The 25904-nt window shown below is 39.2% G+C and overlaps 1 protein-coding gene across 16 annotated transcripts in view; it reads left to right on the top strand.

Annotated features, from left to right (window-relative positions):
* Positions 1-665: 665 nt before the first annotated feature.
* Positions 666-25904, top strand: part of BPTF (bromodomain PHD finger transcription factor) — a 158580-nt gene continuing 133341 nt past the window's right edge. For all 16 annotated transcript variants that reach the window (XM_036899876.2, XM_036899873.2, XM_036899870.2 and 13 more), the window contains exon 1: positions 666-1481. In XM_036899876.2, the coding sequence (XP_036755771.2) occupies positions 863-1481 (619 nt within the window). In that variant the 5' untranslated portion in view covers positions 666-862. The remainder of the gene's footprint in view (positions 1482-25904) is intronic.

Here is a 25904-nt window from a genome sequence, read left to right as displayed (position 1 = left end):
CCGAGGCTTTTCGGGTGGGGATTCTATCCAACCGGTGTCAGAGCGTCTCTCCCTCCGGGTCTGGCAGCCCAGGGCGTGGTTTCTGGCGCAGCCCCCGAGCAGCTGTCATTGGGATCAACTTCGGGGCTCCAGCACCAAGCCTCTGGAGTTTCACATTTCCGGGGGCTCCTCTCCCCGCTCCCCAGTTAATTTCCCTCCGTGGCTGGTGCTGACAGTCCCCCTCGCTGGCTCGGGTCGCTTCCCTCCGCAACACCCTCTCTGGCCCTTTCAGCAACAGCTCCCCCAAGGGGGCGGAAGGGGGCTGAAGTTGGGGGTGCCCCTGCTCTCCTCTCCGAGCCGAGGAAGGGGAGACACGGGAAGGAGGCCCTACTGAGTTCGAGCTCCAGCTGGGGCTCCGCCGGGGCAGGCGTCCCGAGGCCCTCGACCCCGGGCCCTTTGCCAGGCGGGCGCCCCTCTCCCCCGCGCCGCCGGCGTCCGGCGTCCCGCCCCGCCCCGCGGAGGCGCCCCGGCTCCCCGCCCCCGCCCCGGCGCTCCCGCGCTCCCTCTAGCGGCCGCCGCGCGGGCTCGCTCCGTCCCAGGCTCGGCGGCGGCGCAGCTCACGTGACCGCGCTCCGGGCCTGCGGCCGCTGTCTGTTCCCCCAGTCACCGAGCGAGAGGGAAGAAACAAGATGGCGGCTGAAGGCGATCCGGAGCGGGGCCCCAGCAGTTCGGACTGAGCCTTCTCCCTCCACCCGCTCCCGCCGGCCGGGCCCCTCCCGCCCGGCCCCGCGGGCCTCCCCACCCGGCCGGGCGCCCGCCCCCGCCGCCCCTGCGCCCGCCCCTCCCCCTCCGCCTTCCCTTCTCCCCCCGCCGCGGCTCCGACATGAGGGGCCGGCGGGGCAGGCCGCCCAAGCAGCCCGCGGCTCCCGCTGCGGAGCGCTGCGCCCCGGCCCCGCCGCCGCCGCCGCCCGCGTCCGGACCCATCGGGGGGCTCCGCTCGCGGCACCGCGGCAGCAGCCGGGGCAGGTGGGCCGCCGCCCAGGCTGAGGTGGCGCCCAAGACGCGGCTGAGCTCGCCCCGGGGGGGCGGCAGCAGCCGGAGGAAGCCGCCGCCGCCGCCGCCGCCGCCGCCGGCCCCCCCCAGCAGCAGCGCCCCGGGCCGGGGGGGGCGAGGAGGCGGGGGCGGCAGGGCGGGGGGCGGCGGCGGCCACCCGGCCCGGAGCACCACGGCCCGCAGGGCCGTCAGCAAAGTGGTGTACGACGACCACGAGAGCGAGGAGGAGGAGGAGGAGGAGGAGGACATGGTCTCCGAGGAGGAGGAGGAGGAGGAGGAGGAGGGCGACGCCGAGGAGACCCAGGATTCCGAGGACGACGAGGAAGACGAGATGGAGGAGGATGACGAAGATTCCGATTATCCGGAGGGGATGGAAGACGACGACGACGACGCCAGCTACTGCACGGAGAGCAGCTTCAGGAGCCACAGCACGTACAGCAGCACTCCAGGTACCCGCCCGGCCCCGCGCCGCGGACCCCCTCCCCCCGCCCTCCCCCCCGTGCCCGCTCCCCCTCGGGCCTCCCCCGCCCCCGCCTCCCCCGACGGAGACAGGGGAAACGCGACGGCACGTCCAGTGGCAAAAAACTAGATTTACAAGAGGAAAGAGGCGCATTGTTCAAAATGGAGATTGCATTGTTGCAGTTTGCAGGCCGCACACTCGCTCTCTCGTTCTCCCCCCCCCACCCGTCCCCTCTTTTTCCTCTTCAAAATTTGATTGCCAGTGCAGTGTCTACACCGGGCAGGATTGAAACTTTGGCACGCAAATATCCATTGCATTCATTTTTCTTCCCTTGTTTTGGTTTAGTTTGTTGGAATGAAAGGAGTCTCTTGTTTTGCAAACCTCTTTGCACTTCTAATGTGATTTCTTAGAGATTTTTTGCTATGTATGTGTTTCTTAAAAGGGAATTAAATATTTCGACAATTTGTGACACACAGGCACACACAAAACATGCTTTTTTTCGCACCCTTAGCTGTGTGGTTTTAAAACTGTGTTAAGGAAATAGATCAGTTGGGTTAATAGAGGAGGCTTATCTGGTCCTGTATGTTTGTTTTTATTCTTGAGTGTTAATGGGCGCGTGCAACAGTTGCTGGAAAATGGCTGATTAAAAAGCAAAGCAGAAAACCAAAGAGAACCAAAACAAATTTGATAATCCAATTCAAAGTCATTTTGGTAAAATCCCAAAAAAAAGGTACCGCAGGGACATGCTTCTTACTTTGATCCCTTTGCCAGAGAAATGCCGTTTCATGTCACCTGTTGCAGAAGATGTGTAGTTGATCATGCGTACATAATTGCTGAAGACGAACTTTTGAACCAACTTCTAAGTCACACAGCAGAAGTACAGAGGGATTTGTTAAAAAATGACTTTTTCTTTTCATTCCATTTCTGAGGATAAAAATCTTCCCAGGGTCTGTAATGAATTTCTTCATGGTGACGACTCCTGTTTTCTCACATAAAGTTTATATAGGCTGGTGCTGAGATGCATTGGTTTTGTTTAGTTTTTTAAAGACACGATTGCTGATTTACTAAATTGGGCGAAAAAGCATAAGTTGGAGCAATAACCTGCAAGGTTTTTCCTTTGTTTTTGTTACTCTGGATTAACCAAATTAGAGTCCAGTTTTAAGAGCATTTACAAAGTAAAGTTAGTGAGAATATAGGATCTTAAAAAAGTAAGGTGTGTCATTTGTTTTTAAAAGAGTAGAATACTTGAAGTGGTTAAATTTATATGTTTCCATTTTTTATAAATTTTAATACTTAATTGGAGGAGTATAAGTATGAAGCCAGATGTAAACCCATCTGGAATGTCCTAAGAGCAAATAAAAAGGTAATTTCTTTGGCCTGACAGTAAGAGTTTCTGCCCGTGTTCGGGGGAGGCTGGTAGGAGAATGAAGGGAATCAATCAAGTGTCAAGTATTTATGTCTTATGTAGAAGGGACTACACACCACTTTTCATTTCTTGCCAACTCAATTTTAGTACATCTTTTATAGTAATAGTAATAGTTTAAGAAGTCACATGTGGTCCTTTCTACCAAGAGTCTAGAATTGAAAGACCCATGGAGACTGAATTACACTGTCAGAGAAAGTTTTTTCAGGTTAGACAGAGCTAAGGCATTTTAGCAGGGCAATTCAGATAACTTTAACTCCTCTTTGAAGGCCTGGCTAATAATGTTAAGGATTGATAGCTCTGTATATGCTGACTTAAATTGCAGCTTGTGGTTTCTTTAAAAAAATTGGCATTTTTATGTACTTAAATAAGATTTTGTGTTCCTTAATGACAATTTATAGAGTACCCTGTGTACACTTACCCTATTCTTTATGTGAAATTAAGGATATACTTATATTAATCTTATATCCCCTCCAGTTCTGTACAGTGTTTTGCATATAGCAGGTACTCATCAGAGATTGGTTGGATAAATGATTATGAGTAGATGAAGTTTTGATAATTCTACAGTGGGTGCCGTGATTCTTAAATATTTTGGATTTGGGAAACTAAAAATGGGTCTGATGAGATTTTGACAGACAACTTGAGCAGTGGATGTTTTTAGTAGCAGAGTTAGCGTGTTTTCAGCTATTTCATATTGCTTGCCAGGCATTGTCCTTTCTTTATGGGATGTGGTGTTAACTTGTTGGATGTTTTACTTTTTGAAAAACATTATTTCTCAAACTTATGGGAAAAGGGGTGCTACATTTTGTGTTCTAAGCTTTTAGAATATGTCTATTTGGCTAGAATGAGTAACAATGCATGACAGTGAGTGTTGAGGTTAAGCGCTAATTTCATTAGTTTTATTGTCTGAACTTCCAGACAATAAAGACTGGGAAGAAGGCTGTCAGGTAAATAGATATGTATATGTGTAGAAGAAAAAAACGTCGTGGGAGTGGTTTAAGATTCCCCAGGAGCACATAAAAATGATTAGTGGACTTGAATCCTGCTGCACTGTCAAGGCTAAAAGAGGAATATACTTTGTTAGTAATTTAGAACAATTTGATTATTTTTTGTAGACTAGAATGTTGGCTTAAATACTAACATTTCAATTTCTAGTGTAAGAAATGACTCATCTGTTCATCTGTTGAGTTTGCAGGTATCAATACTGTTGATGATGCAAAGACATTATGCTACTAGTTTAATTTTCTAGAACCATTGATTTAAAAAATGTTTATTCACTGGAGATTAAATGTTTTCTTTTTATGGAGAAAAAATTTTAATGGGTACATAAGGTACTCTTATGACATATTACTACAGGGATGACAACTAGTTAGTACAAAATTGAAATCATTTAGTTTGGCTTAAGCTGGAGGCATTTGGCTGAACAAGTCTTTATTTTTATTGTTAAAATTTAGAGTTACTTCAGCCTGTGGATTTTATGACATACTTTGCCAATACATTGAGAAGGGTTGTATAGAAAATCTGTTTTGAATAGGCATTTGGTGAAGTTCTGACAGCACCTTGAAATCAAGCATTTGCTAATTATAAAAAATTAAATCATACTTGACACCAAACTGTTCTTTGATTTAACTTGTGTAGTACTTCTGAGAATACTTAGCTGGAATTTTGAAATTTGGAACATCTGATGAATTCAGAAAGCAAAAGCCCTGATGTTATGGGAGAATTTGTGCTTTATGTCATCTAAAGGTTGTAACAGTGGAGATAAGTGGCATGCAGGCCACAGTGATCTGTAGATTTATCTGAAGCAGAATTTGTAACTGGTTTGGCAATATTTATTGCCACTAGCAGTGTTAACCAAATATCTTTTCAGTATACATGTAATTCCTGGTTGCTACAAGTGAGGTACAAAGTGCAGTGGAGATTTAAAAGAGAGCAGGGAGGGTCAAGACTTATTTGGGGGAGTTTGTGTGGGTGTATACTTCCTGGATGGGCATGTGGACAGTGAAGATGGACAGATGGAGGGAGGGAGCAGCATGAACTATGGCACTGGTTGTTAAGTGTGGGCAGTCTTAAGTAACCTGGTATATGTAGCTAGAGCCTGAGATGTGAATAGGAAATAACCTGTAAAGCCCCATTGTGGGTGGTGCCTAGAGAACCAGGCATTTGTACTTTCCCTCATCATTAGCGTAAGGATTGGAACAGATCAGTGATCCTCAGACACTTTTCACTGCTGGAACACTGGAGGGATATGCTGTATCCCCATAAGCACCGTGCAGGAGCAGGAAACAAAACCAAGTTAAATCACAGAGGTACTACTGTTAAACCAGCACTTTCCTACCAAATTGAGAGAATTACTGGAGGAGGAGGTTTCTGAAGCCCCCTTCCCTATCTGTTTCAAATCTATTTCATTTGTGGATATTGGGGAATAATCCGTATGTCTGGAAACAAGTGGAATATGATTTTGGTGGGATGTTAGGAAGTTGAGCATAGCTTCTATTCTGTAGGATGCGTTGGAAGAGGATGAGTTAGCTGGCAGGGATCTGGATGGGTTTTGTAGCCCTAGATGGAGGATCAATTCAGGAGGTACTTCAGGGTTCTCTAGGCCTTGACAACATTAGAAGTGTAGACAGAGAGAGGAATGCATCAAATAAGCCTCTCTCAGAATGGTAGTGCTTTCAGTAGCAATAGGAATTCAAGACTATAAGGGAAGTTAATGGGATCTATTTTCAGGAATCAGCACCTTAAGAGGTTAAACATGAGACTTAAAGTAAATGAGAGTGCCAAAGAGTTATTAAAAAGTCGGGCAACATGATCTGTCAGTAGTAAAGAGGTGTGTCTGAAGAACACAATAATAAATAATCTTGTGTACAGTTCACACTCATCTCCTCTTCAGGTGTATGTTTGGAAGTGGAAATACATTGAAATGTGTGCATGCAGCAGGGTTGGGGATGTAATGGCCAGGAACTCTGGTCTCTTCTGTTAGGTCCTCTCTTCCTCACAACCCTTTGTCATCCCTGTGACTGCAGATCCTTGAAGGGGGAATGCAGTGGGTAAGAAAGTGGTGGCAGTGGGGGAACAGTAATCTGGGTGACAAACAGGAGCAGATCCTAGCTAATGTTCTCTTTGCTTTGAATTGATTGCTTCCTCCCTGCTATTTAGCCAGGCTCCATTTCCACTCACTGGAGGGACCTTCCCAGGAGGTCTTCCCAGAATACTGTTGCCTCTTGGTCTCTTTTCTCTTTGCCTGCTTATAGCCATTATAGCTTCAACTTCTTCATTTAGTGCTAGTTTACACTGACCCTCATTACTCTAATTTATTTTCATGCTTTTGGTTCTTTAAAATGATAAGCTTCAGGTGGCAGAAAATATTTAAAAAAAAAAAACTTGCAAAATGCACTTTAAAAGATTAAAAGTAAAATCATATAGAAAATTTTGTCTACTGGTATAAATCAAATTTTATAAATTATTATAGATTCTTTTGATTGCTATATGATTTTTTAAAATAGTAACACATAACTAACATTTATTGGACACTTAAATTGCTGAATAATTTTCAAGCAATATTCAATGAAAATTACATTTTTAAAATAGCAGCTTTATTGAGGTATAATACATATGGCATAAAATTCACCCTTTTTGAAAGTGTGTATTTCAGTGGTTTTTAGTATATTTGCAGAGTTGTGGGACCATCAGCTCTACCTAATTCCAGAACATTTTTCTTACCCGAAGAAGAAACCCATTCCCATAGCAGGCACTGCCTATTCTCTCCCTCACCGTCTCCACCCCCTGGCAACCACTGCTTTCATTCTCTGTTGATTTGTCTTTTCTGGATGTTTCATATAAATGGAGTCATGCTTTCACTTAATGTAATGTTTTTAAGGTTCCTGCGCATCGTAGCGTGTATTAGTACTATAGTTGAATAATACTCACTATATGGATATACTACATTTTGCTTATCTATTCATAAGTTCATGGACATTCGAATTGTTTCCACTTTTGGCTATTATGGATAATGCTTCTCTGAACATTTGTGTATAAGTTTTTGTCTGAATGACATTTTTCATTTTTGGGGGTATATCATAGGAGTGGAGTTGCTGGATCATTACAAATACTGTTTTAATAGAATCATTTCAACCAGACATTTTATTTGTTAAAATAGTTTTAAAACAGTTCTCTTAGGATGAAAGAAAGCTGAGTTGCAGGTGTTCCAAAATACATGATTTTTGAGTGGCCTTAGGTCAGCTTGGAGAATTTATTCCAGAAGAATTTGTCAGAGAAAGCCCAGTGTTACGTGGTCATACCACTGATGTCCACACTATCAGATGAGGACTTACGGCAGACATTGGAGGCACCTGCACATATAAGCCCACCACAAAACTTTGGCTGTCATGGTGTGTGAGAATCTGAGGATTGTCATCCATAAGTCGTTAATGAATTCCAGAGATCTAGAGAGGTAGCAAGTAGTATAGAAATTTAAAGTGAAGAATCTGGAACCATACTTCATGGGTTTGAATCTGGGCTCTGTGATGATGGGCAGTTTGCGCAACACTCTGCTTCCTTTTCTTCATTTGTAAAATGGAGATACAGAGTACTTAATTGAGGTGTTGTGAGGCGTAAGTGGGTTAATACATGTGAAATACCTAGAACAGTGCCTGGCACGTGGGAAAGGTGCAATAAATGTTAGTTACTATTATCTGTTGATTTGTTCCTGAACTGAGGATGGAGATTCTGTGAAGATGGAGGGGCCTTACTTCCAGTGTAGTGAGGTAGTATTTTACTGTTACTGAAAGATGTCATCTGATTCCCAAGGTATAAATGTTTTGAAGACCACATTTAAGTAAAAATGTATATTACAACATTTATTTTTTCCCTTGTAAAAGAAGTATTAAATGTTTAACTTACACATTTAAAAAATTTAGTTTACCTAACATCTGATTTATTCCAGAACTGTAGTAAATAATATATTTACTTCAGTTATTTACAGTGGTCGAAGTGGAGGAGGCACTCTTGATTCTTCTAGTGCTTTCGTAGTTCCTCCATGCTGTCTTTCTCTTGTCTGTTCCTTAAGCACCAGTTTTCCATGTTTTCAAACCAGCTCATGACCCTCTCACTGTTTACCTCTTTCCCCTGAGATCGCCTCTATTTTCAAGTTGTTTTTGAAAATTGCAATGAAAAATTATAAAAGTAGTACAGATTTACTCTTTTGGGAAAATACACATAAAACAAAGATGAAAATCATCTGTTGAAAATCATCTGTAATCCCACCAAAGAGAACCACTGAGAACGTTTCTATATTTTTTTATTCCATTTTCTGTAACTTGTTTGTAATACACATATTTTTAAAAAGACATAATAGGATCATATTAAGCAGGTTGTTTTTACTTGATATACAGCAAGGTTTTCCCACATGATTGTGTGTTTACTAAAGTAGTACATGAACATAGGTAAAATAAAATAATATTTAAGGCTCATAGTGACCAAAAAGTCAGTTCCCTGCTGTACTCCTTCCCACCCTGAGCCCTGTCCAGAGGCAATGGCTTTCAATTCTTGTAGCTGCTTTCCCAGCCCCCAAATCCCTGGTATTTATCACAGTATTTTAAAGTAATGTGCTTATATATGATTTATTAATTTTAGGCATTTCTTTCTTGACTTTGTTATGGTAGATAAAGACTTAGCCTATTATAACTACCCTTTCTCCTTGTCCTCTCATTATAGTTATAGTATGAATCATGAAGAACTGATTACACTATTATAACTAAGTAAATATTATTCATGATTGAATCATGTAATGTGCTTTGGTTATGAGGGTTTTTTTTGGTAACTGTTTTCCTGAAACTAATGCCTTGTTTTTTCATTTGTTTAATATTTTGTGAACCTAGCCCAGTACACTATCAAGTCTGTAAAATATCTTACCACTTAACTACTTTCCAAACTCTGAGGTATAACAATTTTAAAGTTTTCCTTGTTGATCTCCCTTCTGCAGCCCCTGAGCATTTCTGCCCACAGCCTAGACTAGTCTGTCTACATAATCCGTTGAACATCACACTGGACCTTCTTTTACTGCTTTCCCATGTTGATTCTGTTTCTTGGGTTGTACATATTTCTTGGTTTACTTCTCTTTTTCAGCACAACCTCTGGTTGCTTCCTAAGAGTGGGTTCATGAGAAATAAACTTTCATTATTAAGTCTGAAAATGCCCTTTTCAACCCTTAATACTTGATAGTTTGGGCATAGGATCCTAAATAAATAAATCAGTTTCACTTGAAAGATTTGCTTTAGTGTGTTAAAACATCGAGTGTTGATATTGAGAAGTCTAGGGCCATTCTGATGACTTCCTTCATGTCTGACCTGTTTCTCTCCTTTCTAAAGCCTTTAGGCTCTTTTCACCGGCACCTTCACCAGCACCAGTATTCTGGCTTTGCAGTGATACCATTTCCCTTGATGGGACACTTTTTTCATTCATTGTGCTGGTATTTGGGGGGCCGTTTTAATCTGGAGACTCATGTTCTTTAGTTTTGGGGAAATTACTTCTGCTAATTTGCTAATATTTCTCCAAATTTTCTTCATTCTCTGCTTGAACTCCTAGTCAGTTAGATGTTGGATCTTCTAGACTGATCTTCCTAAGTTGCTCATCTTTTTAAATTCTTTTTATCTGTCCTTTTGGTCTGCTTCCTGGGAGACTTCTCTTTCTCTTCTAATCCTTCTATTACGTCACTTTTGATTTCAGCTGTCAGATACTTAATGTCCAAAGGCTGTTTTCTCTGCTCCTTTTCCATAGCTTCCTGTTCATTGATATAGTATCTTCTTATACTCATGAATAATTTTTAAAGAAATTATTGAAGTACAACTTACATATACACAGAAAACTCACCCTTTTTAGTCTACTGTTTTTGACTAAATTGGCAAACACACAACAGTCATGTATACCACCACTGTGAAGTAACAGAACAGTTTCATCATCTCCCTAAATTCCCTTGTGCTCCTTTAGTCAACCTCTGGCCTCCCCCTAACTTCACTGATGTATTTTTTTGTCTTTATTTCTAATAGTTCTGCCTTTAATTGAATATTATATAAATTGAATTATACTCTATGTAGCCTTTTGAGTCTGGCTTCTCTTACCTAACTTAATGCATTTGAGATTCATTCAAGGTATACTTGTATTTATAATTCCTTCCATTTTATTGCTGATTAAGTAGTTCATGATATGGATGTATCAGAATTGGTTTATTCATTCACCAGTTCAGGAACACTTGAGTTTGTTTCTGGGTTTTGGAAGTTGTAAATAAAGCAGCTATAAACTTTATAGGTTTTTGGGTAAACATAAGTTTTCATTTCTCTTTGGTAAATTCCTAGGAGTAGAATCACTGGGTTGTATGCTAAGTGTATTTCACTTAAAAAAATTTTTTTCTTTTTCATATGAAAGACTTTTTTCAAATGTCTCACGATCCTTAGTTGTTCATATTTAGGAGGGAGGTGCTGGATGGCCCTTTGTGGGGTTCATGGTTTGTCAACTGATGGATTTTGCTATGAGATAATTGGGCAGTGAGCCAGCCTTTCTTTGGTGGAACCCCAGCTATCGGTATTTTTAATTGTTTTTGTATATTTTTGTTTGTTTTTTATTTCCCTCTTATTTTATTATTTTTCTCCTATGAGCCTGTTTGGCTTCTTAAGGGAAGATTTCTTAAATCTCTTGCCTGGGGCTGGGGGCAGGGTTCTGAGAGTGTGTGTCCTGGGAAGCTGGCTGAGGGAAGGTGGCTAGGGCTTTCACTTTACAATACATACACTTCGCTAAGTTTTTCTCTTAGGACCTCTAAGCCTTCTAGTCTGATGGTCTAAGGGTCCCAGTGTCTTTAGATCCTGATCAGTCTCACTCCTCCCATCTCCTCTGAAAGTTCTTAGAATGGAATCTTCCTTTCTGTCAAGTCAGATGTCTGTTCTCTCACTTCCCATATTCCACAGATTCATTGAAATTGCTTTACTGCTTATGCCTGCTCTTTTCTTTCTTTTTCTTTTCCCTCCACTTTGAGATATAATTGATCTATAACATTGTATTCGTTCTTTGCAACATATTTATATGATATGTGTGTGCACTGCAGAATGATTACTGTTAAGTTTAGTTCACATTCATCACCTCACATAGTTTTTTAAGATCTACTCTTAGCAACTTTCAAAAATACAATATTGTTAACAGTAGTCACTATGCTGTACATTACATCCTCAGAACTTATAACTGTAAGTATGTGCCTTTCAACCATCTTTATCTGTTCCCCTCACTCCATTCCCCACCTCTGGCAACTGCCAATCTGTTTCTAAGAGTTTTGTTGTTTTAGGTTCCATATATAAGTGAGATCATACAGTATTTGGCTTTATCTGCTTAGCTCACTTCACTTAAAATAATGCCCTCAAGGTGTATCTATGTTGTTGCAAATGACAGGATTTCCTTTTTAATGGCTAAATAATACTCCCCATCTTGTGTATTATGTGTGTATGTATATATACGTACATGTTTTCTTTATTCATTCATCCATCAGTGGACACTTAGGTTATTTCCATGTCTTGACAGTTGTAAATAATGTTGTAGTGAAGATGGGGATGTCGCTCTTTCTTCGAGAAAGTGATGTCTTTCCCTTTGGATAAGTACCCAGAAGTGGAATTGCTGGATCATATGGTAGTTCTAATTTTGATTTTGTGAGGAGCCTGCATACTTTTTTCCATAGTGGGTGCACCAGTTCACCTTCTCACCAACAGTACCTAAGATTTCCCTTTGTCCAAATCCTCACCAACATTTGTTATTTCTTCTTTTTGATACTAGCCATTCTAACAGATATAATGTGCTATCTAATTGTGGTTCTTTTCTTTTTGTTCTAGTATATTTTTACTTTTTGTATTTCTTGGTTGTCAATTTAGCCTTAACAGGAAAGGGATATTAGCTCATATTACAAATTTTGTCATTTATAAACATGTCTCATTAAGTATTTCTTTACAATGTGATAAAAGATGTAAAAAATAATTTTTCTATTATTCAGTATGCAAGGTACTATGTTAAAAGTTTCAAAGAGATGCAGACATGAATAAGAAATTGTCCCTACTTTCAGGGTCTTTATTCTTTAAAAGGAATAAAAACATAATGTGTAAATAACTATAATACAGGACAGACTATGGTAAGTGCTGTGAGAAAAACAGAAAATTAAGTTAGGGAAAGAAGTCACATTCCTTGAGAGATCTGAAGCAGTGTCACGAACAAGCTTGAATTTTAGATATGCCTTATAAGTCAGGTAGGATTTCCCCAGGTGGAAGATGAATAAGAAGAGAAAGGAGGATACGAATGTAACAGGTGACAGAAAGATATATGTTCAGTGGCTACATATTTGTGGTTTGAATGTGGAGGAGGAAAGACTGACAAGAGAAGGGGAGAGTGTATTTCAGTTTGATTTGAGTAAATGCCAGTCAGAGGAATTTGTACTTACTGGGCAGTGGGAGTCATTGAATGTTTTAAAATTGGAGCATGTCATGATTAAGCTGAGTTTATGAAAAATAATCTGGCCTTGGTGTACAGGATTTATTGGAATAGGAGAAAGCTGATGTAATAAGACTTTTAAGAGCTAGGTAAGACCTCTGATATCCAATCTCTGTAATCATGATTCCTTTCATGTGTTTTAATTCATCAGTGAATGAATACTTATTGAGCTTCATTTAGATGTCCTATAGGCACATCTAAATTCAATGTTTCAAATAGAATTTGTGTTTCAGTGGCCACTCCCAGCCTCCCGTTTCCTTGCTTGATGAGTGATGACACTCATTCATGACTGAGTGACCCATCTCAGAAGTGAGGAAGTAACAAACTCCTCCCTATGCCTCATCCTCCATGTCCAGGCTTGTCACCAGGTCCTGTTCAATTCACATTGTATCTCTCTCCCAAATGCCTTTCAGCTCTCTTGTCCACCTGTGCTAGTTCCCTAAATCAGACCCTCTTCATCCCTCCCTTGGCCTGTTGAAGGAACCATCCTGCCTGCCTGGCTGATAATGGACAAAAGTCCATTCATCTCCTTTCCCATCAATCTTCCACATGCACCTGGTTCTGCTCTAAGACAACGCTGACCATGTTATGCCCTTTTGTAAAAATCTTCCGTGGAAGAATAGTTGTCTGCTTTAGTGAGGTATATGGATAGTCCATGATTTGGCTTTCGCTCTCCCTGCCAGCCCCAGTTCAGGTTCATTGATTTTTTCATTTACTGCAAAAAAAAAAGGCGAGACCAAAACCTGTTGAGTGCTTGCTATGTTCCAGGCACTGTCTGGGATGTAGCTTGTCAGGCAGTCAGATACGGCCCCTGCCCTAATGCAGCTGGGAGGGCAGCCAGTCTGTCAGTGAGAGAGATGTTTCAGATGGGAGCAAGTAAATATGACCTAGTCTGTGGGGGATCAGAGCTGACAGGCTTGAAATTAAAGTAGCCAGGTGAAGGGTGGGGAAGAGGATTCTAGGCCCGAGGATCATCATGTGCAGTGGACTGGAGGGAAAACTGAAGGATTTTCAGTAGAGAGTAATATGATCAGATGCAAGTTTTTAAAGTCCTCTGGCTGTAGAATAGAAAATGAATTGGAGTGAGATGAGAAGGGATGAAGAGAATTGGGCTGTTGAAGTAAACCAGATGACAGGTCTTGTTCTAGGTTGGTGTCAGTGGGAATAGAGAACTTAATTAATGATGGCCCACTAGTGACCAGAAGCCTTACTCATGACAGAGCTGATTAACACTTACTTTGTAAGATACATGTATTACGTACTGTAGTCTTACAGTAAAGTAAGACAATGTTTTTTCAAATTACCACAAACCTCCAAAAATTTTTCCCGTGAACTTACTGAAAAAAAAATCCGTGGCTAAGTGGATCTGCACAGTTCAAACATGTTGTTCAAGGGTCACCTGCAGTTCAAAAATAATTTAGGACTAGACTGACAGATCTTAGTGATATATTGGTTAGGTGGGGTGTGGTGAAGGAGAGAAGGGGGTCAAAGATGAACTGACTTCTAAGTCTCTCTTATTTCTCTTCTCATTCACAACTTAATTCTCATTACCTTGGATCTGATTGTAAGGAATACTGAAGTCTTTGTAGTTCTCACATACCTTATTGTTACTTGCTGTGCTGATTAACTCCTAGTCACCCATTCATCACTTTCTCCACCTTGCCTTCTCTGGTCACTATTCTCTTTTCCCCAGGTGGGGCTAAGCACCTGTACCTCTCTCTATCCACCAGGACCTTGTGCACTTATTTGTTGTCTAGTTTTTAGTTATTTGGGGATTTTCTAGGTATCTCTCTGTTACTGATCTAAGTTAATCCCACTATGTTCAGAGAATATACTTTGTATGACTTTCATTTTGTAAAACATTTTTAGAGGTTTGTTTTGTGCCCTAAAATATTGCCTGTCTAGGGGAATGTTCCAAATATACTTGGAAAGAAGGTGTATTCTGCTATTGAATGGAGTGTTCCATAGATGTCAGTGTGGTTTAAGGTGTTTGCAGTGTTAAGGTTTTCTGTAACCTTGCTGATTTTCTGTGTACTTGTTCTGTTGATTACTGAGAGAGCAGATTTGAAGTCTACCACTGTTGTTATGGATTTGCCTATGTCTCCTTGGAGTCCTGTCAGTCTTCATATATTTTGAGGCTCTATTGTTAAGTGCATGAACATTTAGGCAGGATTGTTTTGCCCTCTGGTATTCGACCCCTTTATCATTATATCTTTATTTGTTGATATACTGTACTGACATGGACTGTTAATTACCTAGCTGTCTTCTTTCTTAGAACCTGCTTTAGGGCAGGCAGGGTCTCACATTCATCTCCCTTAGTGCCTGGCTCAACCTCTGCTATGCATGCAGTAAGCAGCACAAGGAATTGTTGAACTGAGTGTACAAGTCAAAGTTTGTAGGTTATTTTCACCCTTAGTTCTGTGCTGTCCAGTACGGCAGCCACTAGCCACATAGGTGGCTATTTACGTTGACATTAAGTAAAATTCAAACATCAGTTCTTCAGTGGCACTAGCTACATTTCAGTAATCACATGTGGCTAATAGCTCCTGTATTACACCACACAGTGGTAGAACATACGGGTCATTTCATATCACGTCAGAAAGTTCTCTTGGTCTGACTGTGCTGTTGTAGTTGGTCTGCTTCTGCTATACTCTGAGAACTTATCTAACATCTCTTTTCCTCTAGACTTATTGGCTCCAAATTCTGCGTGCCCGGGTAGCCCCAGCAGTTTGGCTGTGGTCCTTGACCTTTGTTGAGACTGTTGGCTCAGCATTATTGTGTATATGTTGGTATTGAATTTCTACAATAAAACGGGGTCATCTTTGAAATGACTACCTCATTTGTTGTTCTTGGTGGTAGGGAAAGAGGCAATCAGTTAATATTTAGTTTTAGAAAATCGTGATAAAATTAAGCTAAGAGTTGTACATGTAGGACAGAAGAGAAAGGATTAAAATTCAGAGACTTTGGCTGAGAAATTTAATTTGATAACTTAGAGAATTCCTATGTTGTAAAAGTTTAAGAATTGGTGTGTGAACTGAATTGTGAGATACTAGTGCATCCCAGTGTGTCTGGGTTCTCCTGTATAAAACCTTTTCTCAGGAATCTCTGGCTAAATTATTTAACTAATAGTTTTCAGAGGAAAAGACGTCACTTTTTCTTAATGAAACTTCTCTGTTACTTAAGTGATGTTAAATTGCAATTATGGAACCTCCCAAGATGTGTTAAGAAAGTTAACAAGCTGAGACTCTTGTAGTCCTACATGTGTTTTAGAATTCATGCACTTGGGAGACTGCAGGACAAAGTGATTCATACCGAATGGTGGTGTTCAGGAGGTGCAGATTCTGTATTTCACTGTTAGGGCTCTCTGCTTCATTTCAGTATGTTAACATTGCCTCCTTTGAGGTCTGACTGTTTATAATATAATCTATTTATGGAACTTAAAAAGTATGTCAGAAATGCACATACTAATCTATGTGGAATTTCTTTTCTTGTCCTCTTTCCTTCTAATGTTTGCATATCAAGACGGTACAAGCTGCATCAAGGCTTGTCTGAGGAAATAGTTCAACACTGAAAATAACTAATATTCAAAAAGATATATCCACTCCTATGTTTATTGCAACATTTTTTTTCAATAGCCAAAATATGGAAGCAACCTAAATGTCCATCAGTAGATGAATGGATAAAGAAGCAGTACACATATGCAGTGGAGTATTATTCAGCTACAAAAAGGAACAAAATCTTGCCATTTGCAACAACAGAGACCCAGAGGGTATTATGCTAAGTAAATTAAATTAGATGAGGAAAAATACCTTATGCCTTCACTTATATGTGGAATCTAAAAAAACAAATAAACAAGCAAACCAAACAGAAACAGACTCAGGCATAGAGAACAGACTGGCCATTGCTGTGGGGGATAGAGTATAGGGGATGGGTGAAATAGGTGAAAGGGAAAAAAATTAAATGTTTGATATCTTGATCTGGGTGTTGGTTATGAGCATGTACACATGTCAAAATTGATTGGGCTGTACACTAAAGTTTGTGTTATTGTATGTACCTCAGTTGAAAAAGAAAAATAACCATATGGAAAGAAGCTGTGTAGGCCTGCTGGCAGGATTCCTGTCAGAAAAAATAAATACATAAAATAGCTAATGAAATCTTAGCCTCTCCTGTTAGTGCAGTTTTCCCTGTTCCTTTAGACATTGAAATTATTTCACACACTCCTTGAAGTATTTTTCAGTAAATTACTCTTTTCTCCAACTCATGACCATACCCTGCTTTCAGAGTTTTATGCAAAAAATTTAAAAAAACTTAAAAAGTGGCTTTACTGTAATTTCGGGTACATATTTGAACTTTCATTCTGAATTATCCAGGTGTGAATTGCCTCTAATTTCTGATCTCTGTACACTTGGAAGATTACCTTCTTCCAGACGCATTATCTTTAACTTCCCAAATAGCTTGAGTTTTGAATATTTCCCTGTGTCTTGGAAGAAACCTAACAGTGGAGGCTGTTTATGGCAAGGGTCATGAATTCAAATGCCTGCAAGGGTTCAAGTATGTAAATTAAGATTTGAAGTGTCCTTTTTTTCCTTATTAATACATAACCACATTTGCTATTAATATTTATTTGCCTTAAAGAACTAACCCTATTGAAATTTTAGTCTCTTTTCGCTTTTATAGACAGTGCTTTTCTAAATGTGCTAGAGGTGTGTCTTTAGTTGCTCAGGCTGGAGTTTCTTAGAGTGTATTCATTAAGTTAAATTTAATAGGCCAAACCAGGTTATACTTCCATTGCCTGTTGGTGTTTAAACCTTCCCTAATCTATGCTTGTGTGTTTAAAAAAATACATACATCTTTATTTTTAGATGAGATATAATTGACATATAACATTGTATTAATTTTAGGTGTACAACATGAAGATGTGATGTGTATATGTTGCAACATGATTATCATAGTAAGTTTGATTAACATTTCTATGTTATAATGGAAGGTTTTATGTGATGTTTGAAATTTGTGTTTTTTATATGTAAATGGTATAGTTAGATTAGTGTTGTGGTAATGCCTCTTTTCACCTGTAAATAGTTAAGATATATAAATGAGGCACTACTTCTGATTCATTGCAGTGTTCAGTCCTAGTTTTTACTTTTATTCTTACAGCATTCAGTTTTGCTTTCAATTTTGTGTACCTTAGTTCTGAGTTAGATCCACAGATGTGTTCAAATAGTTCATGTGTGTGTATTGCACATAATCATGCTATTCAGCACTGATGCTATATTGTATTATGTAAATAATAAAAGCCACAAACAGAGGGGGGAAAATCTATCACCATACACAGTCCCAAATTTTTTTCGCATGATAAGATTTATTCTCTTAGAGACTTTTCAAATACACAATATGATATTATCTATAGTCACCATGCTATACATTATATCCCTAGCTTTGTGTAGTTTTTAAATTAACTTTTTCCAGAATCTACCAAAGTTTACTAAGATCATGGATACAAATTAGGTCTGAAGTCTTCTCAGCAATTTATTGGTATCTGTTTTGAGAATTTTCTGGCCAAGTGGGAATAGAATTCTTTATTGCTTCTTAACTTGAATTTGACCACAGAGAAGTCTGCCGGCCTCAGTTTATTCATCCATAGAGTGTAGGCTGGACTAGATGATCTTATAGGCAAGGAATTTGCAAACATTCTTTTAAATTGACAGATAGTAAATACTTTAGGCTTTGCAGGCAGGCTGTCTCTGTTGCAACTACTCAACTCTGCTATTGTAGAATGAAAGCGGCCATAGACAATAAGTAAACAAATGGGCATGGCTGTGTTTGAATAAAACTTTACTTATAAAACAGGCTGTTTCTGGCCATAGTTTGCCACCCCCTTTTGAGCTCTTGACTTTCATTAATCTAATTTGGATAATTAGTTTAAGAAGAAAGCCTTGAATTTTAAAAATAATACTGCTGAAAGTCTAGTAAGAACTTTTTTCCCCTTTATCAGGAAAGAAATAGGAAATTTAGAAAATTCAGAAGATAACATTAGTATTTTGGTTACTCTCCTTTTGTTATCATCTTTGTATGAATGTGTGTGTATGCATATGAGTGAGTAAGCATGTGCTAAACATGTATTTTGTATAAGATTGGATAATACATAATTGGTTTTGTAAATCTTTTCACTTATACCTTTGAACCTTACTGTATCTTTGAATTGATTGTGTACAAAAATAACTGCTTTCATGGAGCTTCTAATGGCAAGCTCATGGATTTTAAGTAAATTTTTTATTTTGCCACCTATTTTTTAAAATTGTTTCTAATAGCTTACCTGTTGATTGAGCTGCATTTTCTCAGAATAAAATTGTATTATCTGCAAACACAAATCATGCAGATAACTGCTTTTCTTACGTGTACATCTCCTTTTTTTTCTTCTCAAATTGCATTGCTTGCTATCTCCAAAACACTGTTAAATATTTGTTGTGATGGTGGGCATCTTATGTGCTTTCCAAATTTAATGAGACTGATACTAATTTTTCAGTTAATTGTTAGGTTGGCTGTTCGTTTAAGACCTTGTGTTGAATGTATTCACCTATTTCTGATTTTGTTTTTTTTTAGTCAGATATGGGTATTGTGTTTTGTCACATGTCTTCTTAGCTTCTTTTGAGATGATCATATAACTTCCCATCATTGTTGGTTTGTTTTCTTTGTTACAGTCTTGATGATTAGTAATCTTCAAGCTAACATTTTTTCCTCCAGGATTTCGACTTGACTGGCATTTTTTTTTTTTAATTGAAGTACCATTGATAAGCAATCTTATGTTGGTTTCAAGTGTCCAGTACAGTCTGGTTCAACAGTTATCCATATTATTAAACCCCCTCTAGTGCGTTTACTATCTACAATGTAGAAAAATGTTACAGAATCATGGACTGATATTCTCCATGCTGTACTACTGTCTCCATGACCAGCTTATATTGTGATTGCAAATTATTGTGTACTGGCATTCTTCTAGTAACTCTGTACCTGTGACATGTTCCCCTTTGTCTTTGCCAGTTTGATCTATTGTGCTCTGTCCACTTACTCTTCTTGATTATGTTAGTTCTAGTTTGAATGGAACCTGTAGATTGTCTCTGTACTCATTACTCAGGCTTCTCCTACTTCCTCTGTAGACATCTGAATTTGCGGCCTGTGTTCCATAGAAATAATCAGTCTACTAAATCTGTTAAGGATGAAAAGAAATGTCTCAAGTCTCCTGCTACTATTCTGTTCCTATCTATTTCTCCTTGGATTTCTTATAGTTTTGATGCCAGTTTATTTGGCCTATCAGTAATCTACCATATGCCAGGCACTGTAATAAGTACTAGGCCCTAATAAAACAAAAAATGTCCATTGTGGAAGTTGCAGTCCAGTGGAGGTTTATGTTAATCAAATGAAAATATAAGTATTTTAAATGTGATAAAATACTATGAGGGAAAAGAACAGGTGCTTTGAAAGAAAGTTTTATAAGAGATACCTTTTCTTGATTTTTTGGAAGGTGTCAGTGTGGAAATGTCATTGTAGCTGAGATCTGAATGAATGAGGAGCTAGCTGACCACTTGAAAGAGTGAAAGTATTTTCGGCAGAGAACAGCTGTAGAGAAACAAAGGGCCAAGGAGGCCAGTGTGGCTGAAATAGAAAGGAGGCGTGGAGGCTGAGGTTGGAGTGGTATGTAGGGCGCTGTAGGTCTCAGGAAGGAGTTTAGATTTTTGACTCAGCTGTGGTGGGCAGTCATTGAAAGGCTTAAAGTTGGGGGCTGGCACAATCATTTATGATATAAGATAAAATGCTTATATCTTCATTGTGGACTGCATCTTTTATCATTACAAAATCTTTGTTCCATGTAGGAGTTTAAAAATTTTGCTTCAGTTAAACTTTCATAACTTCTTTTTGTTTTTATTTCCTACAGTGTGGAGTTTACTTGGGATATCCTACTGAAAATAGCTAATGGGCGTTGGAAATAATGTATCTGGAGTTTAGAAGAGAGGTCTCAGTAGAAAATCTGCTGAGGAATAAACTTTGTGAAATGCCCACATGTAAGAGAGATGTATGGCAGAGGAACAACTGGTCAAGAAATTGAGTTCTGAGTAGCAGTAGGAAGCTTGAGGAGGAGGATGTGGCCAGAGGTGCCAGATGTTTTCAGAGTGAGGTTAAGTCAAATAGGTGCTAAGTTACAGTAATTTCTATCCCAAGCATCAGTTAATGTTTTCAGATTTTGTCAGTTTTTGCAGTTAATAGAATATTCTTTATTTAATCTTAACTCTGTATTCAGACTGTAACATGATACTTCCTGTATATAGGGGAAAGATTAAAGCAAGTAGGTGAGATAGTAAAAAGAAGTAACTTTAGAACAATTTCTCTGAACTTTCTGCATTACGTAATTTTGAACTTACAGGAAAGCTGAAAGAATAGAATGGTGAACACCCAGTATGCCCTTCTTTTGGATTCACCAGTTTTTTATATTTTTGCCAAATTTGCTTTCTCTTACTCTTTTAAAATTCTTTTCATGGAACCATTTGATAGCAAGTTGCAGATATCATGGTACTTTACCTATACATACTTAAGCATACTCAAAACATTTAACATGGATGTAATATTGTATTTCGTATTTCCCCAATTGCCTTTTACTTGTGTTTTTTTCCCCCATCAAAGATTCAGTCAAGGAATGTGTACTCTTGTGTTTAGTTGGCATCTCTTTTGTTGCTTTAATCTGAAATGGTTCTGTCACTTTTGGACGGGGGAGGGTGACAGTGACACTTTTCAATTGAACAGGCCAGTTGCCTTTACAGTGTCTCACTATTTGAATTTATTTGATTGTTTCCATAGATTCGGTTTAGATACTTCTGGCAGGAGTGCTCTGTATGTGAGGTTGCGTCTTCCTCGGCCCATCTCATCAGGAGGCGTGTCATCAATTTGTCTCCCTGTTGATGATAAGTTTGATTAGTTGGTAAAAAGGTGGTGTCTCCCACATTTCTCCCTTTACAGGTAGCTTTCCCTGTTGAAAGTAATATGTAATTTGTGGGGTGATACTGTGAGAATATCCTGTTGCCAAACAGTCATTCACCTGGTGCTTTTTGCATCTTTTGGTGGGCTTTGCCTGATTTAGTTACTACATTGGTGGTTGCAAAATGATGATTTTTCTTTCTTCATTCCTCCATGTATTAGTCAACATATTAAGAGCCCTCCCTTCCCTGCTCTCTTATGAGTAGTACTGTGGATCGATGAGTTCTTTTTTTATTCATTGTGAAAAACAAATTTTTATGTCAAACTATTAGGTATTTTTGCCAGTTTAGGAATTAAAATGCTACTTAAATGTTTACTGAACTATAGTGTGGTAATAATGTTTACCTAATGCTAATGCTACTTAAATGTTTACTGAACTGTGGTGTGGTAATTTATTTGGAGAAGAAGCTAAAGATAAATGAAAGAGACTTTTGTTTCCTAAAGGCTTAAAGAAATTAAATGACTTCTTCCACTTGTGTTAAAACCAAAATTCTCTCTTTCCCTGTTTTACTTTTGTAGTGAACATTTTTCTTTAATATATGGAAAGTAACATTCAGTAATGGTTGATGAACTGTTGAATTAGGTGGCATGTAAATAAACTTTACACATATAAGAAACTTTCTTCTTAAAATAATTAGAAAATGTTTCAAACATTCAGAAAATTTGGAAAATATCCCAGCCAGATTTAATAAATATTGACATTTTTCCATATTTGTGCCAGCTCTCTCTCTCTCTAAGATAAAGCAAATGTTAGGATTTAGTTGTCATCTCCTCTCCTTTTTCCCCTCCTTTCTACTCCAGAGATAACCATTCTTCTGAAGTTGCTGCATATCATTCCAATTCATTATTTATACTTGTACTGTATATGTTGGTATGCAGGTATTGTTTGCAGGTATTATGCTTTAAAATTTTACATAGATGGTCTTTGGTATTTGTTTAACTTGCTTTTTCACCTCTTAAAAATGATTTATCCATGTTGATAAATCTAGTTCATTTGTTTTTAAATACTATGTGGTATTCCAGTGTGTTTATCCATTTCCTAATGATGAATTAGGTTATTTCCAATTTTGAGGGGGGCTTCTTTATAGCATATACTGCATGCTCTATCAATCCACATCTGTGTCCTTTCTTTTGTGTGTGTATAGATTTCTTTATTTGAAGCTTAAATCTTTATTTCAGTTTTGATGGAATTTTAATTTTGTTAGAAACCCACAAAGAATGTTTTTTTATATATTGCAATTGTTTTAAAGAAAGAGGACGGTGAATATATTTTAGCCTTGTCAACACAAGCAACCTGGTGTGATTGTTACTTGAACTTCACTCGTTATGTAGTCTTGAGAGGTATTTCTAGACCAGCGCTGTCCAATAGAACTTTTTTTGATGATAGAAATGTTTAATCTGTATACTGTCCAATACAGTATTCACTAGCCACATGTGGCTTGGCTGTGAAGTACTTAGAATGCTGGCTCATGTTAAAATTTTGGCTTTCAGGGCTCACACTTTCTAACCTTGTCACCGATCTCCTTAATCTGCTATTTCTTCCACCTGCACAAAGAACACTTATTATTTCTCAAATGCCATTTTTCTAAGAGGTTGACTCAGGTGGTTTCCAACAATAGGGGAGGAAGTCTAATGTAATACAGAGCACAAGCTTAGGAGATAGGTGGACTTGTGTTTTAGTTATAACTCTTAGTGGTGCTGGCTGTGTTAACTTGGGCAAATGATTAAGCCTTTCTGAATGCATCTTTGAAAGGAGATAGTAATACCTACTTAACAAGAGTTGATCTGACACTAAAATGAGATAAGGCATTTAAACATGCTTAGCACAATTTTTGGCGTATAAGAACCCCTCTGCAAGTTAGCTGCTGGTTTTCATACTATTATTGTCACAAAAGGATAAGGCATGAAGACAGATGGAATGTACTCACTGGAAGAGCATGACCTTGTGAGTAATAACCTTAGAACTAAACACTATTCCAGATCAAAGGGGGAATTCTTGTTACTTTTGACAAATCAGTTTCATAATTTTTAAATGATGACTAGTAATTGTATCACAGATGTCTTATTTTTGTTTTGCCCTTCATGATTTATATGTGTTATAGTAGATTGAAGAATTAGACTTATTATATCTACAGTATTAGCTTCTGATGGAAACCATCTTCCCTCACCCCCTAAACCAATATGAGTATCCGTCTTTCAGGTACCAGTTAGAAGTAGGGTACAATATTGCATTTTATCCCTTTAGCAACATACATTATATATAGAGTATGGAGTCTAGAAATCTGAAAACACTCTGCAAATATTCTTAGAATTAATACAATAAAAATCTATAGGCCAAACTTTGAAAAATTTGGTGGCATGTGGATTTTAATCTTAGCATGACTTCATTCCTGGACTTCCACCCTCTCTGCAAGTAGTTTTGCTTTTGGGTGTTGCAGGGAAAATGGAAGTTTCTATGGCCAGGACCTGACCCTGAACTACTTGATGATGTAATTGGCTTACGGCTAGGGTGATGCTTCCACACCCCTTGGCAGTTTTTGACTGAGTCACTATATGAAGAGCTGCACCCAGTGCTGTGGGCAGAGGCAGAGATGGAGGTGGATTACAGACATGCAGACTGCTGGATGCGGGTGTGATTCTAGTGCTCGACCTACTGCTGTGAGAATAAAACTGGGTATAAACCCTTCTACCCCAAGAACGTTCCATTGTCAGTTTTTGGTCTCACTGAATCCATAGTGTTACCTGCTCAGGGCTGAATCCCTTCTGCGAGACAGGTGTCATTAGTTGAACAAATACTTAAGTTACTACAATAACTAAGAGATGGTTTGTACTTCAAAGAAGTTAATGATCTGGGGGCACATGAGTAAGTACCTGTAATATAAAATGTGCTTAAGCTGTAAAAAGTGTAGAGAAACACGTCACCCAGAAACACAGGAGAGAACAGAAGAGGTAGTAACATTTGATTAGGGCCTTGGAGAAGGTCTTAAGATTGTGCCCACAATGCATATTTTAAAAACCCAGACAGGCAGTGCCACCAGCAAGTTAACACTTGGTAAGTACTATTGATCAGTTCTTTCAGAGTTCAGAGAAGAGAGCATCCCTGTAGTCCCTATTAAGTAGACTTCTATTATGGAATACAAAGGAGTGGGAAGTTTTGCCTCAACAACTGCCTGGTCATTTGAATAAAGTATCTATGCATAGTAACATAATTCATCTTTAAGGCAATAATCTGTCAGATGGGCCAGAATTCTTGTTATTGAGTTAAATTCTCTCCCTTAACCTAGACTATACTAGAAATTCATTGACAAATTCTTGTTCGTTGACTCCCCGCCCCACAATTCATGCAGACCACTTTCTGTCCTTAGCATTTCCTTTTTGTAGGCTTCTTAATGTCTTTGATTTGGCTTCAGCTTCCTTTTCTAATCATGCCTCCTGAGGCAACTTCTTCTCTTGCTTGAGTTTCCACAAAAGCCCTACTTTTCTGCTTTAGTCTTGTCAATGGGTTTCAGGCCCCAACAAGTTCACTATAGATTCAGTGTGACTAAAAAAATGACAGTGGAATTTTCTTGGGGTGAAAAGGTTTATATCCAACTTTATTCCCACGGTGGCAGGCCAGTCACTAGAATCCTGTCCACTCAGAGCAAGTCTGCATGCAGCAGGCTGGTATCTGCCCCTGGGCCTCTTTGCCCCTGTCATCTGAGTCTCTGTCCTTCGTGCTGCCACTGCTCCAGCCTCTGCTCTCCTGCAGCGGTGCAGCCTTGCAGCAGCCTAGAGCACTGGGAGGAGCTCTTTATATAGAATCAGTGGCAACATATTACCCACACATGTGTAGTGAGCAAGCCGACCAGGGCCAGGTGAGAATCCTGGCCATAGGAACTTTCACTTTCTCCATAGCTTGGTAGGGGGAATACCTAAAGCAGTAGTTTTCAAACTTGGCTGCACATCAGAATTGTCTGGGGAGAAAGATAAAAATATAGGTAACTCAGCTTCACCTGGGGTTCTGTAAATTTGGGCTGCATGTTGAAACTACTTTTAACAGCTTACCATGTGATTTTGCTGCACCTCCAGTTTTAGGGCAGACTGTTCAAGGCAGCTTCTCAAACTTTAGTGAGTGTGTAAATCACCCAAAGGTTTGAAGAAACTGCAAACCCTAATTTAGTAGGACCGGGATGGGGCCTGAACTTTTGAATTTCTCTCCAACACTGTAGATGCCAGTCACATTTTGAGTAGCAAGGCCTGAAAGTAACTTCTGGAATTAGTGAATTTCATCTGATGTGTATTAATTTTTACTCATCTGGATCTCAAGGGATGACTCTTCTAAGTTCTTGGGCAGTGGGTCCTAAAATGTGGGCCTCAGATGAGCATAATAGCATCACCTGAAATTTAGAAATGAAAATTCTGAAACTCTATCCTAGACCTGTTTAATCAGAATCAGTTCTTCAGGTAATTCTG

This window comes from Manis pentadactyla, chromosome 4 (genome assembly GCF_030020395.1).
Source record: "Manis pentadactyla isolate mManPen7 chromosome 4, mManPen7.hap1, whole genome shotgun sequence".
NCBI classification, from domain to species: Eukaryota; Metazoa; Chordata; class Mammalia; order Pholidota; family Manidae; genus Manis; species Manis pentadactyla.
The sequence above is the reverse complement of the archived record's forward strand: the minus strand, read 5'-3'. Positions and strand labels throughout refer to the sequence as shown.